General features: G+C 56.0%; 3 protein-coding genes across 3 annotated transcripts; all 3 read left to right on the top strand.

Annotated features, from left to right (window-relative positions):
• Window positions 1–223: 223 nt before the first annotated feature.
• Window positions 224–4,276, top strand: SNAPC2 (small nuclear RNA activating complex polypeptide 2). Its single transcript, XM_040054154.2, has 5 exons — window positions 224–569; window positions 1,296–1,403; window positions 2,373–2,444; window positions 2,552–2,738; window positions 3,811–4,276. Exons 1-5 carry the CDS (start codon window positions 363–365, stop codon window positions 4,023–4,025), a joined length of 789 nt encoding a protein of 262 aa, XP_039910088.1. The 5' UTR covers window positions 224–362; the 3' UTR covers window positions 4,026–4,276.
• A 1,154-nt stretch (window positions 4,277–5,430) lies between these two features.
• Window positions 5,431–9,695, top strand: GABARAP (GABA type A receptor-associated protein). Its single transcript, XM_040054153.2, has 4 exons — window positions 5,431–5,609; window positions 6,735–6,813; window positions 8,656–8,774; window positions 9,490–9,695. The coding sequence occupies exons 1-4, from the start codon at window positions 5,520–5,522 to the stop codon at window positions 9,553–9,555; spliced, it is 354 nt and encodes a 117-aa protein (XP_039910087.1). The 5' UTR covers window positions 5,431–5,519; the 3' UTR covers window positions 9,556–9,695.
• Window positions 9,696–10,366: 671 nt separating this feature from the next.
• PHF23 (PHD finger protein 23) lies at window positions 10,367–16,346 on the top strand. Its single transcript, XM_040054152.2, has 5 exons — window positions 10,367–10,446; window positions 11,131–11,162; window positions 11,374–11,466; window positions 12,548–13,148; window positions 14,697–16,346. The coding sequence occupies exons 1-5, from the start codon at window positions 10,431–10,433 to the stop codon at window positions 14,906–14,908; spliced, it is 954 nt and encodes a 317-aa protein (XP_039910086.1). The 5' UTR covers window positions 10,367–10,430; the 3' UTR covers window positions 14,909–16,346.
• Window positions 16,347–17,913: the final 1,567 nt, after the last annotated feature.

Genomic DNA, 17,913 nt, shown 5'->3' with positions numbered 1-17,913 from the left:
GGGGAATTTGGGGTCACGTCTGGCTTCCGGGGCCGGCATTGAGGGGGGGTCTCCATTTCTGGGCCCCTCCCCAGGAGCAGGACGAGACCTCCACCATGCTGGCCGATTTCATCGATTGCCCCCCCGACGACGAGAAGACCCCCGAGACCCCCCTGTGACACCCCCAAAAACCCCAAAACCCCCCCAAAAATTCCCTCAATAAACGTCGCCCCCTCCCCAAATCCCTCCCGCCTCTGGTCCTCCGCGCCGCCAGGGGGCGCCCCGCGCGCGGAGCAGTCGAGTCGCTCGTTGAGGTCGCGCAAAAAAAGCGCGCGAAAGCGACGCGGCCGCCATCTTGGCGCCCTGAGGGAGGAGCCGCCGCCATGAAGCCGCCCTGGCGGCACCGCCTGCTCCCGGCGCGTTTCGCGAAGCCTCCGCCGAGCCCCGAGAGGCTCCCGCGCGGAGTGTGGGGGCTTCGGGAGAAGGGAACGCTGCTGGCGGCGCTGCGGGCTCAGGCTCGGCGCGGTCTCCCCGAGCAGCTGCTGCCGGCGGCGCTGAGGCAGAAGCTGCCCCACAGGAGCGAGGAGGAGGTGGGGAGGGCGGAGGGGTGGGGGGCGGCCCGAGGAGACCCCGAAGGGACCCTCAGACCGCCTGCAAGCATCGGGGACCACCCCTCAAATCCCTTGCGGGGAGCCCCAAAATCGGCCCCTCAGCCCCAAACTCCCCACTCGGGGATGCCCGAATTCCCCCCTCAGATCCCCCCCAAAATCCCCCTCAGAGACCCCCAAATCTCCTCTTCAGAGACCCCAAATCATCTCCCTCCTAAGGACCCCCAAAATCCCCCCTCCATCTCTCCCAAACCGATCCTCAGGGACTCACAGGGACCCTCCCCAAATTCCCCTCAGAGACCCCCCAAAAACCCCTTCAGAAATCCCCAAATTTCCTGTCAGGAACCCCCCACTTTTCCTCTGTGGGACCGCCCAAAATTCCTCCCCTCTAGGGACCCCCAAATTCCTTTCAGAGACCCCAAAATCCCCCTCAGAGACCCCAAAATCCCCACCCAGAATCCTTTAGGGACCCCCAAAGGGGGGGATTTTGGGGTGTCCCAGATTCCTCGGAGGGGGGGAAGATTTTAAGGAGTTCCCCAAAATTTTGGGATCCGAGCAGGGATTCCTAAATATTTTGGAGATCTCTGGAGGAACTTTAGGGGAGAACCCCCAAAATTTGGGCTCTCAGGTTGTTCCCAATCCCCATCCTGATCCCCCAGGGATTTTGGGGATCCCCTGAACCCCCAAAATTTCCCCAAATTTCGGCAGATCCAGGCGGTGCTGGTGCGGCTGCGGGGCCGGGTGGCTCGGGAGACCCTGACCTCCAAATTCCGGAACTTTCTGCACTTCCAGCGCCGGATCCGCGCCCCCATCCAGGTTTTTGGGGAGAATTTTGAGGAGCTGGGGGAATTTTTGAGGGGGAGGTCCTGAGATCAGAATTTGGGAATTTTTTCGGGAATTCCGGGGCGGGATCCGTGTCCCCATCCGGGTTTTTGGGGGTCCTGCGGGGATTTTGGAGGGTCCTGGGACCATTCTGGGCTGATTTTGGGGGATCCAAATCTGATTTTTGGGGTTCTCAAACCAATTTTAGGCTTCCCAGAGTGATTTTTGGGGGTCCCGAGCTGGTTTTGGTATTCCCAACCTGATTTTTGGGGTTCCCACCCTGATTTTTGGGGGTTCCAGGGATGATTTCGAGGTTTCCAACCTGTTTTGGGTGGGTTCCTTGGTTAATTGTGGGGTTCCCAAGCTGATTTTTGGGATTCTTTACCTGATTTTTGTGGTTCCTGGGTTATTTTTGGAGCTCCCAAGTTGATTTTTGGGGTTATTTACCCAATATTTGGGGTTTTTTTACCTGATTTTTGTGGTTCTTAATTATTTTTGGAGCTCCCAAGCTGATTTTTGTTGTTTTTAACCCAAGTTTTGTGGTTCCTGGGTTCTTTTTGGGGTTCCCAAGCCGATTTTTGGGGTACCCAAGCTGATTTTTGGGATTCTTTACCCAATTTTTGGAGTTCCTGGGTTATTATTGGTGTTCCCAACCCGATTTTGGGGGTTTTACATGGTTTTGAGGGTTTCTGGGTTACTTTTTTGGGGGGGTTTACCCAGTTTGGGGTTCTTTTACCTGATTTTTGGGGTTCCCAAACCAGTTTTTGGGTTTAACAGATTTTGGGGGTTTTTTTACCCGATTTTTGGGGTTCCCAAACCGATTTTGGCGGTGTTTTTTACTCAATTTTGGGGTTTTTTACCTGATTTTTGGGGGTTTTGCCTGGTTTTGGGGGTTTCTGGGTTATTTTTTTGGTGTTTTTTTACCCGATTTTGGGGTTTCTTACCCGATTTTTGGGGTTCCAGGTGTGGCAGGACCTGGCTGAGACCCTCGGGGGCGGGGCCCTGGAGGGACCCCCCAGCGTCGCCTTCTCCCAGGTGAGGGGGGCCCGGGGGGGTTTTGGGGTTCAGGGGGGGGTCTCCCCAATCCCCCACCCCAAATTTGGGGTGAAACCCCCCCAAAAATCCCCCCAAAATCCCCGCAGGTGCTGACGGTGGCGGCCACGGAGCCCCTGACCCTGAAGCACTCCGGACCCCCCCCGAATTCGGGGACCCCCCAGAATTCGGGATCAGCCCCAGGTGCCGCAGGTTTGGAGGTGGATTTTGGGAAAATCTACGAATTCCTGGCGCAGATCAGCGCGGGGGGGGAGGCAGCACCCCTGCCCCCCGCAGGTGAGGGGGGACCCCAAAACTGGGGAGGGGGATCCCGAAAATCGGGGAGGGAGATCCCGAAAATCGGGGAGGGAGATCCCAAAAATCCGGGAGGGAAATCCCAAAAATTGGGGAGGGAAATCCCAAAGATACGGGGAGGGAGATCCTAAAAATTGGGGAGGGAGATCCTAAAAATTGGGGAGGGGAATCCCCAAAATTGGGGAGGGAGATCCCAAAAATTGGGGAGGGAGATCCTAAAAATTGGGGAGGGGAATCCCAAAAATTGGGGAGGGAAATCCCAAAAATTGGGGAGGGAAATCCCCAAAACTGGGGAGGGGGATCCCGAAAATCGGGGAGGGAGATCCTAAAAATTGGGGAGAGAAATCCCAAAAATTGGGGAGGGAGATCCCAAAAATTGGGGAGGGAAATCCCCAAAACTGGGGAGGGGGATCCCGAAAATCGGGGAGGGAGATCCTAAAAATTGGGGAGAGAAATCCCAAAAATTGGGGAGGGAGATCCCAAAAATTGGGGAGGGAAATCCCAAAAATTGGGGAGGGGGATCCCAAAAATTGGGGAGGGGAATCCCCAAAATTGGGGAGGGGAATCCCAAAAATTGGGGAGGGGAATCCCCAAAATTGGGGAGGGGAATCCCCAGAATTGGGGAGGGAAATCCCAAAAATTGGGGAGGGAAATCCCAAAAATTGGGGAGGGAGATCCCGAAAATTTGATGGAAATTTGGTGGGGGGCTGGGAATTTTAGTGGGTGAGAATTGGGGGTGAGCCCCCCAGAAACTGGGGGAAATTCCCAAAAATTTGGGGAGGTTCTAAATTTTAAGGAGGAGGGCAGAGCTTGGGGAGATCCCAAAATAATGGGGGAGCCCCAGTTCCAAACTGGGATGATCCCAGTCCCATTTTAGGGTTCCCAGTTCCAAACTGGGCCCGTCCCAGTCCCATTTTGGGGTTCCCAGTTCCAAACTGGGATGATCCCAGTCCCATTTGGGGGTTCCCAGTTGTAACTGGGCCTGTCCCAGTCCTATTTTAGGGGGTCCCAGTCCCAAACTGGGATCTCCTGACCCCGTTCCCCCCCGTTTCAGAGGCCGCCGTGGTTCTGTCCTTACTGGGAGCGCTGCCGGCCCAACTGGGAGCACTGGGAGCGCTGGGATCGCTCCGGCACCACTTCCGGGAGCTCTGGGGGTCCCTGAGCGCCCCCCAAAGCCCGGGGGGGCCCCCCCAGAGCCCCGCCCCCTCCCAGTGCCCCCCCCTCAACCCCTTACTGGTGCCACTGGGTTTACTGGGAGGGGTGGCCTGAGGGGGGGGGAACGGGGAGCAAAATTCCCAAGTTTTTGAGGGGTCCCAGAATTCCGGGAGGGGCCCGAAATTCCGGGGTGGGGGGGTCCCCAAAAAATTCTGAATTCCTGGGAATTCCCAAATTTTTGGGCGGGAGGGGGAATCCCGAAATATCCTGGGAATCCCCAAAAATTTTTTGGGGGGATGGTCCCAAATTCCCGCTGCTCTTCCCGGGGTTGTGGGAGAGGGCGAGAAAAAAAATAAATGTTTGGATTTTCCCAAAATCGGAGAGTTTGGGACTCGATGGTGGGAATGGACTGGGAGGGAACTGGGAGGGATTGGGATGGACTGGGATGGGACTGGGAGGGACTGGGATGGACTGGGATGGACTGGGATGGGACTGGGATGGGACTGGGATGGGACTGGGAGGGACTGGGATGGACTGGGATGGGACTGGGATGGACTGGGATGGACTGGGATGGGACTGGGATGGGACTGGGAGGGACTGGGAGGGACTGGGATGGACTGGGATGGGACTGGGATGGACTGGGATGGACTGGGATGGGACTGGGATGGACTGGGAGGGACTGGGATGGACTGGGAGGGGATTGGGAGGGACTGGGATGGAACTGGGATGGACTGGGATGGACTGGGATGAACTCGCCCGTTCTCCCCCCCTTCCCCCCCCCATTGGTTCCGCCCTCCCCACATTGGCCACGCCCCCTCTGATCACGTGCTCCCATGTTTATTCCCCACCCGCCACGTGACATCCCGCTCGGTGACGTCAGTCACATGACGTCAGTCACGTGAGGGGCCGCAGCACCGCCCGGATCCTTCCGCGCCTCCGCCCGGGGCCTTCCCGGGACCCCCCCCGGGTTACCGGGACTGGGAGGAACTGGGGGGCACTGCGAGGAGCCGCTCGCTCAGCGTCCCCTCGGCGCTGAGGCGCTGTCGGTAACGGCGAGGCCCGTGCGCCGTTTGCGTGGCGCTGAAGGGAACGCCCGCACCCTCCCGCCATTGGCGCAACGCTGCGGGCACCGGCCCGGCCCTGCCCAGGCACTGGGGGAGAACTGGGCTGAACTGGGAAAGGCCTGGGAGGCCTCAGGACGGCACCGGGAGGTGACGGAGCGAACTGGGATGAACTGGGACGAACTGGGACGAGCCGTAACACTGAGGGCGCTTCCCGTTCCGTTACGCCATTTGCGCAGCGCTGAGGGCGCTCCCAGTTCTTTACGCCATTTTCGTATCTCCGCCCCATTACCGTCAATAGGAGCTCCTTACGCTATTTCCGTAGAGCTGAGGGCGCTCCCCCTTCCCTTACGCCATTTGCGTACCTCCGCGCCATTACCGTTAACGGGAGCCCCTTACGCCGTTGGCGCAGCGCACGCCGGTTGCGCAGGCGCGGCGGGGGCGGGCCCGTATCCCTGCGCGCCCCGAGCCTCCGGTGCAGGCCCGGTCCCGGTCCCGGTCCCGGCCCCGAGCAGGCCCCGGCCCCGGCCCCCGGCCCGGCCCGGCCATGAAGTTCCTGTACAAGGAGGAGCATCCGTTCGAGAAACGTCGCTGCGAGGGCGAGAAGATCCGGAAAAAGTACCCGGACCGAGTCCCGGTGAGCTCCGAAATCCCCCTCACGGGATCCACAGAATTCACCCTGGGAACCTCAGAATTCATCCTGGGATCCACAAAATTCATCCTGGGGTCAGCAAAATCTCCTCCGGGAACTCCAAAATTTATCCTAGGAGCCCAAAAATCTCCCCCGGGAATCCCAAAATTTATCCCGGGAACCTAAAATTCAGCCCGGAACCACCGAGGGATCCCCGAAATCCCCAAAATTCATCCCGGGACCTGCAAAATCCTCCCCGAAAACGCCAGAATTCACCCCGGGAACCCCAAAATTCATCCCGGGAACCCCAAAATCCTCCCCGAAATCCCCAAATTTCCCCCCAGGACCCACAAAATTCCCTAAATCCCCGAATTTTGGGGCGATCCCTTGAGGTTTCCCTTCCCCTCCCCGGTTCGGGCGGCGTTTTCCTCAGCGTTCGAGAGGGTTTTGCCTAAAATTCCGATGTTTTCCCCTAAAATTTAAAGGATTTTCCCTTTAAAATCCGCGGAGATATTTTCCTAAAATTCGGGGGATTTTTTACCCCAAAATTCCCGGATTTTCTCGCCAAATTCAAGGCGGTTTCTCGACGAAATTCAGGAAGTTTTTGTCCTCCAAAATCCCGAGGGAATTTTTTTAATCTCAAATTGGAGTTCCCCCACACACACAAATTCAGGAATTTTTTTTCCCCCAAAATCTATTTTTTTCCCTCAAAATTCAGAGGTTTTCCCTCCAAATTCAAGGAATTCCAACCCAAAATTCAGCGGCTTTTTCCCTTCAAACCCCAGGAAGTTTCTCCACAAAATTCAAGGGATTTTAACCCAAAATTCCGGACGGGTTTCCTCCAAATTTAAAAGATTTCCCCCCAAAATTCAAGGTTTTTTTCACCCCCAATTCCAGGATTTTTCCCTCCAAAACTCAATGATTTTTCCCGCAAAATCCAAGTGGATTTTCCCTCAAAAAATCAGATTTTTTTCCCCCCAAATCCAGCAGATTTTCCCCAAATTTCAGGATTTTTTTTCCCCCAAATCCATTTTTTTTCCCCCTAAATCCAAGGAAATTTCCGCCTCCCAAATTCCCAAATTTTTTTTCCCCCAAATTTGACGGATTTTCCCCTTTTTTCCCCCAATCCAGGTGATCGTGGAAAAGGCGCCCAAGGCCCGAATTGGGGACCTGGACAAGAAGAAATACCTGGTGCCCTCGGACCTGACAGGTGGAAAATTGGGAATTTCGGGGGAATTTGGGGAATTTTTGGGGAATTCTGGGGAGGATTCGAGGTTTTTTGGGCAATTTTGGAAATTTTTTTCTGATTTTCTGGGGGATTTTTGGGAGATTTGGGGTTTTTTTTGGTGAAATTTGGGGGGTTTTGGGTGGGAATTTGGGAATTTTTGGGGAGTTTTTTGGGAAATTTGAGGGTTTGGGGCAATTTTTGAGGGTTTTTTTCGTAATTTTTTGAGGGGGGAATTGGGGAATTTTGGGGGTTTTTTTTGGCAGGATTTTGGGGGTTTTTTTGTGGAAATTGAGATTTTTCGGGGAATTCTGGGGAGGATTCGAGCTTTTTGGGCGATTTTTGATGGGTTTTTTCTGATTTTCTGTTTGTGTTTTTCGTGGTTGTTTGGTTTTTGGGGTTTTTTTAGTGAAATTTTAGGAATTTTTGGGTGGAATTTTGGGAGGATTTGAGGGTTTGGGGCAATTTTTGATGGCTTTTTTTTAATTCTTTGGAGAGGTTTTGGGGTAATTTGAGGATTTCTTTGTGGAATTTTGTGGTGGAATTTTGGGGCTTTTTTAGGGTGGAATTTTGCGGAATTTAGGGAGCATTTGAGGGGTTTTGGGCAATTTTTGATGGTTTTTTTTTCCTAGTTTTCGGGGGGATTTTTGGGTGGAATTTGGGGGATTTTTGGGCCAGGATTTTGGGGCGTTCAGGGGGAATCTGGGAATTTTTGGGGAGATTTTGGTTTTTGAAAAGATTTTTGGGGTTTTCTGGGGCGATTTTGCCGATTTTTGGGGTTTGAGCCAAATTTTTGTGGTTTTTGTTCCCTTCCATGGCTCAGTTTTATTCCCTGATCCGGAACTTTTCAGAATTCGGGGATTTTCACCGTTTTTTCCCCCATTTTCGTTGTTTTTGGGGATTTTCTAGGGGCTCTTTTCCATTCCCTGATCCGTAATTTTCTGATTTTTGGTGATTATTGGGGGGGTTTCTGGGGCAATTTGGGGTTTTTGGGGTTGTTTGGGACAATTCTGGGGGGTTTTGGGGTGATTTTTCATTTTTAGGGGGTAATTTTAGGCAATTTGGGGGGGTTTTGGGGGGTGATTATTGGTTTTTTTGGATTATTTTGGTCAATATTGGCTTTTTTCAGTCAAGTGTTTGGGTTTTGGTGTTGTTTTGTGCAATTTTGGGGGGATTTGGGCAATTTTTCTTTTTTTTATGCTGCTTTGTGCGATTCTGAGGGGGGTTTTGGGGCAATTTTTCATTTTTTGGTGTCGTTTTGGGGCAATTTTTCATTTTTTGGTGTCATTTTGGGCAATTCCGGGGTTTTTTTAGGGCAATTTTTCATTTCTTCGTGGTGTTTTGTGCAAGTTTGGGGCTTTTTTGGAGCAATTTTTCATTTTTGGGGGGGCAATTTTGCATTTCTCGGTGTCGTTTCGTGCAATATTGGGGCTTCCTGGGGCGATTTTTTTCATTTTTCGGGGTTTCCTGGGGCAATTTTTTTGTTTTTCAGGGTTTCCTGGGGCAATTTTTTTGTTTTTCGAGGTTTCCTGGGGCGATTTTTTTGTTTTTCGGGGTTTTCTGGGGCAATTTTTTCATTTTTCAGGGTTTCCTGGGGCGATTTTTTCATTTTTTGGGGTTTCCTGGGGCAATTTTTTTGTTTTTCAGGGTTTCCTGGGGCAATTTTTTTGTTTTTCGAGGTTTCCTGGGGCAATTTTTTTGTTTTTCAGGGTCTCCTGGGGCGATTTTTTCATTTTTCGGGGTTTCCTGGGGCGATTTTTTCGGTTTTTGGGGCCGTTTTTCCCGATTCCCGTTGATTCCTGGTGGGTTTTTTTTTCCCCTTGGCAGTGGGGCAGTTCTATTTCCTGATCCGCAAGCGGATCCATCTCCGGGCCGAGGACGCTCTGTTCTTCTTCGTCAACAACGTCATCCCCCCGACCAGCGCCACCATGGGCCAGCTCTACCAGGTCCAAAAACACCCCAAAAACACCCCAAAAACACCCCAAAAAACCCTGGGAGCATCCAGGAAAAAATTCGGGAAGGGTTTTAAAAAAAAAAAAAAAAAAAGCGGTGGGAAAATGGGTTTTTTTAAAAAAAAAACCAAAAAAGTTTGGAGGGGAAGTTTGGAAATTTTCCAAAAATTCGGGGGGAGTTTTGGGGAAAAATTAGGAGGGAAATTTGGGGTTGGTGGGTGGGGGGAGAAATTTGGGATGGGAAAACGGAAAATTTGGGAGGTGAAAAAGGAACATTTGGGAGGTGAAAAAGGAACATTTGGAAGGGGAAAAGGGAAAATTTGGGAGGGGAAAAAGGGAAAAATTGGGATGGGAAAAGGGGAAAATTTGGAAGGGGAAAAGGGAAAATTTGGGAGGGGAAAAAGGGAAAAATTGGGATGGGAAAAGGGGAAAATTTGGGAAAGGGGGAGAAATTTGGGATTCGAGGGTGGTGTTAAAAATCCTGGGGAGGGGGGGGGAAAGCCCCAAAATCCCGGGAAAAAGCCGAAATATTTTGGGAATGGAAATGGGGGGGGGGCGGAATCGGAAGAACCCAAAATTCCGGAGCGATCCCTGAGGGAAATTTTGGGAATTTCTGGGATTTCCCAATCCCCAACCCAACGGCACAGCTCGGGGTTGTTTTTCCCGGTTTTTAACCCCGCAACTCCCGGTTTTTTCTCCCACCTCTCAGGAGCACCACGAGGAGGATTTCTTCCTTTACATCGCCTACAGCGACGAGAGCGTCTACGGGGCCTGAGCGCGCCCAACTCCCGCCCCTCCCCGGTGCTTCCCTCTCCCGAATTTTCCGGTTTTTTCCCCTTTTTTGCCCCATTCCCCATTCGGTTTTGGTTTGGTTTTTTTTTTTTTTTTCCTTTTTTGCCACCCCCCCCCCCCCCCCCCGTTCCAATAAAAGCGACGGAGCCGCCTCAGGGCCTGGACCGGAAGTGGGCGTGGCTTGGCGGGAGCGGCGCGTGCGCGGCGCCGAGGGGAGGTGTGGCGCGCGTGAGGAGCGGCGCGTGCGCGGCGCCTGATTGGCGTACGGGGCGTGGCTGGCGCGAGGAGCGTTCTGCGCGTGCGCGCCGAGCGGAGCGAGCTGTTTTGCATAATGGGGCCCCGCGCGCGCGCGCTTTGGGCGCCAAATTTGGGCGCGCGGGTGGGGGCGCGGTTTGGGCACTAAAGGGTTTGCGCATGCGGGGAAGGCGAGGGGAAGCGGAGAGGGGGCGTGGTTTGCATAATGAGCTCCGAGCGTCATTGCGGCGTGCCCCATTAGGAGAGGAGAGGGCGCGGTTTGCATAATGAGCGCCGCGCGCATGCGTAGACGCTAAAATAGGCTATTAAGTGGGTGTGGTCTGCATAATGAGATACGCGCAGAGGGGGGTTAGAGTGGGAAGGCGTGGCTTGTATAATTGGGGCGCTGCGCGTGCGCAGTGAGCAAAGCGAGTGTGGAAAAGGGCGCCGCCCGCCCGTAGGGAGGCGTGGCTCGGCGGAGGAGGCGTGTCCTGCGCATGCGCGCTGCGGACAGGGGGCGGGGTTTGGGCGGCGGGGGCGGGGCCTGGCGGGGGCGGCGCGGAACGAGGCGGCACCGGACGGAGCGGGCGCGGAACCGGGGGGGGGCCCGGCGGGGCCGCGGCCATGGCCGAGCCCGGAGGTACCGGGACGGGAGGGCGCGGGCTCGGCGGAGGAGCGGGAGCGGGGGGAGCCCCGGCACCGGCGGGGTTGGAGACGCCAAAGTCCCGGGAGCGGCGGGGTTGGGGTCCCGGTAATGGAGGGGGGGGATACCGGGAGCGGCGGTGCCGGGATAAGGGGGAGCGGAGACCGGAGAGCGGTGGTACCGGGCGGGGTTGGAGCCGGCACCGGGGGCAGCTGGAGGCTTAACCGGAGAGGTTTTGGAACCGGTACCGGGGGGGGGTTTGGAGCTCTCAGAGCGTCGGTACCGGGGGGGGGGCAGGATTGGAGCCGGTACCGGGGAGGGTTTGGAGCCGGTACCGGGCGGGTTTGGAACTCTCAGATCTCCGGTAACCGGGGGGTTTTGGAGCCGCTACCGGGAGGGTTTGGAGCTCCCAGAGTGCCGCTGCCGGAGAGGGTTTGGAGCCGGTACCGGGGGGAACCGGAGGCAGAACCGGGGGAGTTTGGACCCCTCAGAGCCCCGGTACCGGGCCCGGAGGGAGCGGCGGCAGCGGGACCGGAGAACCGAGGGGAAAGGGGGGAGTTTGGAGCCTGTACCGGGGGGGGGGGCATTGGAACCTCGGCAGCCGCGGTACCGATCCCGGGGAGGCTCCGGTGCCGGTGCCGGTCCCGGTGTGACCCCCCCCCGTCCCTTCCCGTTCCACAGAAGCGCTGGGACCGCTGAAAACCGAACCGCAGGTGAGGGGGGGGGGACACCGGCAGGGCTCCGGGAGGCTCCGGGAGGGGTGCGGGGACGGGGATTCCCCCTCCGGCCCATCCTTTCTCCCCTCCCGCTGTTCCCGGGGAGGGGTCCCGGGGGCTTTGGCGGTGGGGGCGGTTAACGGGAAGGTCCCGGCGTTCACCGTGTTCCCCCCCCCCCTTTCCCTCGCTCGGTTCCCGGTACCGGCAGCCCCCGGAAAAGCGGCGGAGGACGATCGAGGACTTCAATAAGTTCTGCAGCTTCGTGCTGGCCTACGCCGGGTACATCCCGGCGGCCGCCGAGGTAACGGGGGAGGCACCGGGAGGGCACCGGGGGTTAGCGGGTGCTACCGGGGAAGCACCGAGAGCGATCGCGGGGGTAACGGGAGGGCACCCACGGCCTGCGGGAGGCAGCGGAGGGGCCACCGGGAGAACACCGGGAGTTACCGGGAGGTCCCGGGGGGGCACCGGGAGGTCGCGGGGAGGCACCGGACGGGGGCTTAAAGGGGCGGGAGGTTTTTAAGTGGGGGTCCCCGGTTCTTTACCACCCCCCCCCAGCTCCCCCCCCCCTCCGGTTCCCCCCGGCCCCGCCGCCGCCCCGGCAGCTCCCGGCGTGCCCCGCGCGGCCCCCGCCTGATTGACAGCGCGCTCGGCCCCGCCCCTCCCGCGCCTCGCCAATCGCGTGGCGTCCCGCCCCAAGCCACGCCCGCCGCGGGTAGGCCCCCGCGGGGAAAACCACGCCTACTGGCGGGGACCAATGGCGAGGCGTTCTGCCTGGCCACGCCTTCTCCTCTGCGGGGGATGCTGGGAGTTGGATGCGGTACTTGGTGTGGGGACTACAAGTCCCAGCGTGCCTTGCGCGGTAGCGCCATGTTGAGGCGGGGGTTCGTGAGGTGGGGGATTTTTGGGGCGGGTTTTGGGGTCCTGGGTGGGTTTTGGGGGCTCCCGAAGCTGATTCGGGGCGGATTTTGAGGGCCTTGGGGCGATCAAGAGTATCCTGGAGTTGACTTGGGGGTCCTGGGTGGGTTTTGGGGGTCCCAAGGCTGATTTGGGGCGGATTTTGAGGGTCTTGGGGTGATCGTGAGGGTCCTGGAGTTGATGTTGGGACCCTGGGAGGGCTCTGGGTTGGATTTGGGGGTCCTGGATCTGATTTGGGGGTCCTGATTTGCTTTGGGGTCCTGGGTTGGTTTCAGGACATGCTCAGTTTCCCCGGGGTTGATTTTTGTGGGCCCTGGGTTGATTTTGATCAGATTTTGAGGTAAATTCGAGAATCCCGAGTTGCATTCGGGGGTAGATTTGAAGCCTCCTAGGGCTGGGTTTTTGGGGCGAATTTCCCCATCAACTTTGGGGTTCCCCTTGACCCTTTGATTCTCCTCCCCTCCCAGGACCCCCCCTGGCCCTCGTCCGGCCCCAGCTCTCCCCGTCCCGCCGGGCCTGACGCTTGGGGCTCGGCCCCGGCCGCCCTCCGCACCATCGAAACCTTCGTCCGAAAAGCCAAATCCTCCAAGAAGCGCGCCCTGGCCCCTCCGGAATCCGCCATCCTGGACAAAATGCGCCTCAAGGACTCCCTCTTCGACCTCCCCGCGCCCCAGAACAACCCGGCGCCCGCCCCCCAGAAGCGGCGGGAGCGCCGGAACCGCCGCGGGGACGCGGGGCTCGGGGGCGGCTCGCGGGGCGGCGGCCGCGACGGCTCCCGCCTGCGGGTGAAGAAGAGCAAGAAGCGGCGCTGGAAGAAAGGGGAGAGGGGGATTTTGGGGAGGGGGTCTCCCAGCGAGGAGACGGATTCGGAGGAGGAGCCGCCGTCGCCTCCGCCGGCGCCGCCGCCGCTGCCCCCCGAGGGGGGGAAACTGGGGGTGCTGGGGGGGCCCGGGGGGGTGCTGGGGGTGGGCAAGGAAGGGGGGAGCACGGAGACCAGCAGGGACGGCGACGGCAGCGACAGCGAGGGCGACGCGCGCGTCATGGACGAGGACATCATGGTGGAGTCGGGTGAGAGTTTGGGTGGGGATTTGAGGGGGAAATTTGGGGATTTGAGGGAGTTTGGGGGTCTCAGAGGGGTTTGGGTTCATGTTTGGGGGTCTCAGAGGGGTTTGGGGTCCCTAGAGGCGACACCAGGGTGATAGGTGAGGATATCATGGTGGAGTCAGGTGAGGTTTAGGGGGGATTTGAGGGGGAAATTTGGGGATTTGAGGGGAGTTTGGGGGGTTTGGAGTGAGGTTTGGGGGTTTCGGGGGGGGGTTGGGGTCCCTAGAGGGGACACCAGGGTTATGGACAAGGACATCATGGTGGAGTCGGGTGAGGTTTGGGGGGGATTTGAGGGGAGTTCGGGGATTTGAGGGCAGTTTGGGGGGTTTGGGCTCAGGTTTGGGGGTCTCAGGGGGGTTTGGGGTGAGATTTGAGGGTCTCAGAGGGGTTTGGGCTCAGGTTTGGGGGTCTCAGGGGGGTTTGGGCTCAGGTTTGGGGGTCTCAGGGGGGTTTGGGGTGAGATTTGAGGGTCTCAGAGGGGTTTGGGTTCATGTTTGGGGGGTCTCAGGGGGGTTTGGGGTCCCTAGAGGGACACCAGGGTTATGGACGAGGACATCATGGTGGAGTCGGGTGAGGTTTGGGGGTGATTCGGGGATTTGAGGGGAGTTTGGGGGTCTCAGGGGGGTTTTGGGTCCCTGGAGGGGTTGGGAGAGTCATGGATGAGGACATCATGGTGGAGTTGGGTGAGGTTTGGGCGGAAATTTAAGGGAAATTTGGGGAAATTCGGGGATTTGAGGGGAGTTTGGGGGGATTGGGGTGAGGTTTGAGGGTCTCAGAGGGGTTTGGGCTCAGGTTTGGGGGTCTCAGGGGGGTTTGGGGTCCCTGGAGGGGACACCAGGGTGATGGATGCGGACGTCCTGGGGGAGTCGGGTGAGATTTTGGGGATTTGAGGGGGAAATTCGGGGATTTGAGAGGAATTTTGGGTGTTTGGGTTCAGGTTTTGGGGGTCTCAGAATGATTTGGGGACCCTGGAGGGAATGGGAGGTTCGTGGATGAGAAGGTTGTGGTGGAGTCGGGGGAGATTTGGGGAGAAATTTGGAATTTTTGGTGGTCCCGGGGCAAACCTGAGGGTTCCAGGTGACGACTGGGGCGTAAGTTTTGGGTTAAAACCCAATCCCAGAGAAAATTTGGCTGTTTCTGGAGGATTTGGGACGTAAAATTCGGGATTTGGGGGGGATCCCAGAGAAAGTTTCGGGATCCCGGGTGACATTTGGGGTATAAATCTCACGATTTGACCGATCCCAGCAAAAATCCCGGCGTTTCGGGCGGATTTGGGACATAAATTTTGCGATTTTGTTGATTCTAGAGGAAAAAATACCCATCTCCAAGTAAGATTTGGGACATGAATCTGAGATATTTCTACAACATTTTGAGCGGTTTTGGGGTTATCACAACCTCAATTTTTTTTCTGGTTTTGTCGCTTTTTTTTTCGGTCACAACCCCTCTCTCCGGCCCTTTTTAAATTTTTTACCGCTCTACATTAATTGGATTTTTTAAATTTTTTTTTTTCAGGCGACGACTCGTGGGATTTGATCACCTGCTACTGCCAGAAGCCTTTCGCCGGCCGGCCCATGATCGAGTGCAGCCAGTGCGGCACCTGGATCCACCTGTCGTGCGCCAAGGTGAAGAAAAACAACGTCCCCGACGTCTTTTATTGCCAAAAATGCCGCGAGGGGCCGCGCCGCGCCGCCCCCGCCGCGCCCCGCGCCGCCGCCGAGCCCTGAGCCCCGAGGGCTCGCGGGGGGCCCCGGATTTTGGGGGGGAAAGGCGCCGCAAACGGGGGGTTTGGGGGTCCCCCCGCAGGGTTTGGGGGGAGTTCTTCCTCCTCGTTTCGTTCCCCGCCCCCGGAAAAAAAAAGAGAATTTGGGGTTTGGATCGTTCCCAAAATCGAGATTTTTTTTTTTTAATTTGGGTAGGGGAAGGGGTTGGAATTGGACCTGGAATTGGGAGGTTTGGGGGTTGGAAAATGTCCGGAATTTGAGATTTTGGGGGTTGGAAAATGCCCAGAATTTGAGATTTTGGGGGGTTGGAAGATGCCCAGAATTTGAGATTTTGGGGGTTGGAAGGTGCCCGGAATTTGAGATTTTGGGGGTTGGAAAATGCCCGGAATTTGAGATTTTGGGGGTTGGAAGGTGCCCAGAATTTGAGATTTTGGGGGGTTGGAAAGTGCCCAGAATTTGAGATTTTGGGGGTTGGAAGGTGCCCAGAATTTGAGATTTTGGGGGTTGGAAAATGCCCAGAATTTGAGATTTTGGGGGTTGGAAAATGCCCGGAATTTGAGATTTTGGGGGTTGGAAAATGCCCAGAATTTGAGATTTTGGGGGTTGGAAAATGCCCGGAATTTGAGATTTTGGGGGTTGGAAAATGCCCAGAATATGAGATTTTGGGGGTTGGAAGGTGCCCAGAATTTGAGATTTTGGGGGTTCAGAAGGTGCCCAGAATTTGAGATTTTGGGGGTTGGAAAATGCTCAGAATTTGAGATTTTGGGGGTTGGAAAATGCTCAGAATTTGAGATTTTGGGGGTTGGAAAATGCCCGGAATTTGAGATTTTGGGGGTTGGAAAATGCCCAGAATTTGAGATTTTGGGGTTTGGAAAATGCCCGGAATTTGAGATTTTGGGGGTTGGAAGATGCCCAGAATTTGAGATTTTGGGGGTTGGAAAATGCCCAGAATTTGAGATTTTGGGGGTTGGAAAATGCCCGGAATTTGAGATTTTGGGGGTTGGAACCTTCCCAAAAAATGTGAGGTTTTTGGGGGTTGAAACCTCTCCTGAATTTGTGGGTTTGGAAGCTCCCCCGAAATTGTGAGGTTTGGAGAGCGCCCGAAACTTGAAATCTTGGGCTCGTGATCTCCCTTGAAACCCAGAGCTTTGGGAACTTGGAACCTTCTCCCGGAATTGTGAGGTTTGGGGGACGGAGGATTCCCAAAAATTGAGATTTTTTTTGGGGGGTGAGGTTTGGAAGCTTCTCTGGAATTTTGAGGTTTGGGAGGGGTTGGAAGGTGCCCAAAATTGGAGATTTTGGGGGGATTGGAACCTCCCCTCCCAAACTGTGAGAGGTTGGGGTTTGTAAAACCCCTGAAATTGTGAGATTCGGGGTTCTCCTCCCTGGAAAATCGAGGACTTTGGGGGTCTTTTACAGCCCCCCCATAAGTTGTGGGGTTTGGGGGTTCCAGTTAAAATTTGGGGTTGGGGGGGGGGGTTTGGGGTCCCTCATCTGCAGGACAGGAGGGGTTTGGGGTACAAGATTTGGGGGGGCTCTTACCCCAAATCATGAGGTTTTTGGGGGTCCCCCACCCCTAAGATGGGAAGATTTGGGGGGGAGTTTCCCTCACCCCAAATTAAGATTTATGGAGCCCCCCCCCCCCCCTTAGATAGGGGAGGTTTAGGGGGTCCCCTACCCCAAATTATGAGATTTTTTTGGGGTCCCCCCACCCCTAGGAAAGAGAAGTTTGGGGGTTCTTCACCCCAGACAAAAAGACTTCGGGGACTCCCCCTAAAATAGGGGGATTTGGGGGGTGTTCTTTGCCCCAAATCATGAGATTTTGGGGGTGTTCCGCCCCTCAGAAAAGGAGAAATTGGAAACCCCAAACTAAGATTTGGGGAAAACTCCCCGAAAGGAGGGGGGTTTGGGGGTCCCCTACCCCAAAACGAGAGAGTTTTGGGGTTCCCTGCCCCACGTTATGAGGTTTCGGGGTCCCGGTTAAAATTTGGGGGACCCCACTAAGTTCAAGGGGTTTTGGGGGGGGTTTTTAACCCTCCCAGGGCACGAAGCTTGGGGGGGTCCTGTACCCCAAATTCATGAGGTTTTTGGGGTGTCTCAACCCCTGTACGAGATTTTGGGGGTGTCCCTCACCCCAAACTCTGAGGTTTTGGAAACAAGTTTTTTCATGTGTGTTATTTTTCTAAACGTTCCCTGCACCCCACTTTTTTGGGGGGGGCCTCCCCCAAGTTTTTGGGGGTGTTTAGAGCATCATTTTTCGGGGAGGGGGGCACCCCCAAAACAGGAAGGGTCTGTCCCAGTTTGGGGGGGTTTAAGGGGGGGATTTGGGGGATTTTCCCTTCCCCAAATCTCCCCCGGTTGGAATTTGGGGAGCCCCCCCCCCACCTTTTACTCCTTTTTTCCTCTTTGTTTGAAGGATAATATTTTGGATTTTGGGGGGCTGCAGCCCCCCCGTTGTAAATAAACGGCACCGTTGCTTCGTACCTCGGCTGGGTTCGTGTCTGTCTGTCCGTCTGCTGCACCCCAAAAAGAGTCCCCAAAATGAGGGGGAAAAAGGGCGGGAAACTCTGAGGGGAGGAAAAAGGGCGGGAAACTCTGAGGGGAGGAAAAAGGGCGGGAAACTCTGAGGGGAGGAAAAAGGGCGGGAAACTCTGAGGGGAGGAAAAAGAGCGGGAAACTCTGAGGGGAGGAAAAAGGGCGGGAAACTCTGAGGGGAGGAAAAAGAGCGGGAAACTCTGAGGGGAGGAAAAAGGGCGGGAAACTCTGAGGGGAGGAAAAAGGGCGGGAAACTCTGAGGGGGGGAAAAAGGGCGGGAAACTCTGAGGGGTAAGAAGTAAGAAGTGTGAGGGTAGAAAAGGGTGGGAAATTTGAGGGAAAAAAAATGGAGGTTTGATGAGATGAGATGGCAGAAATGTGAGGGTCGAAGGGTGGAAAATGTGAAGGGGGAAAAAGGGTGGGAAATGGGAGGGGGAAAGGTTGGGAAATGTGAGGTGAAAAAAGGGCAGGAA

Source organism: Hirundo rustica, unplaced genomic scaffold (assembly GCF_015227805.2).
Source record: "Hirundo rustica isolate bHirRus1 unplaced genomic scaffold, bHirRus1.pri.v3 scaffold_492_arrow_ctg1, whole genome shotgun sequence".
NCBI lineage: Eukaryota > Metazoa > Chordata > Aves > Passeriformes > Hirundinidae > Hirundo > Hirundo rustica.
Note: the sequence above shows the minus strand (reverse complement) of the source record. Positions and strands in the feature narration are given on the sequence as shown.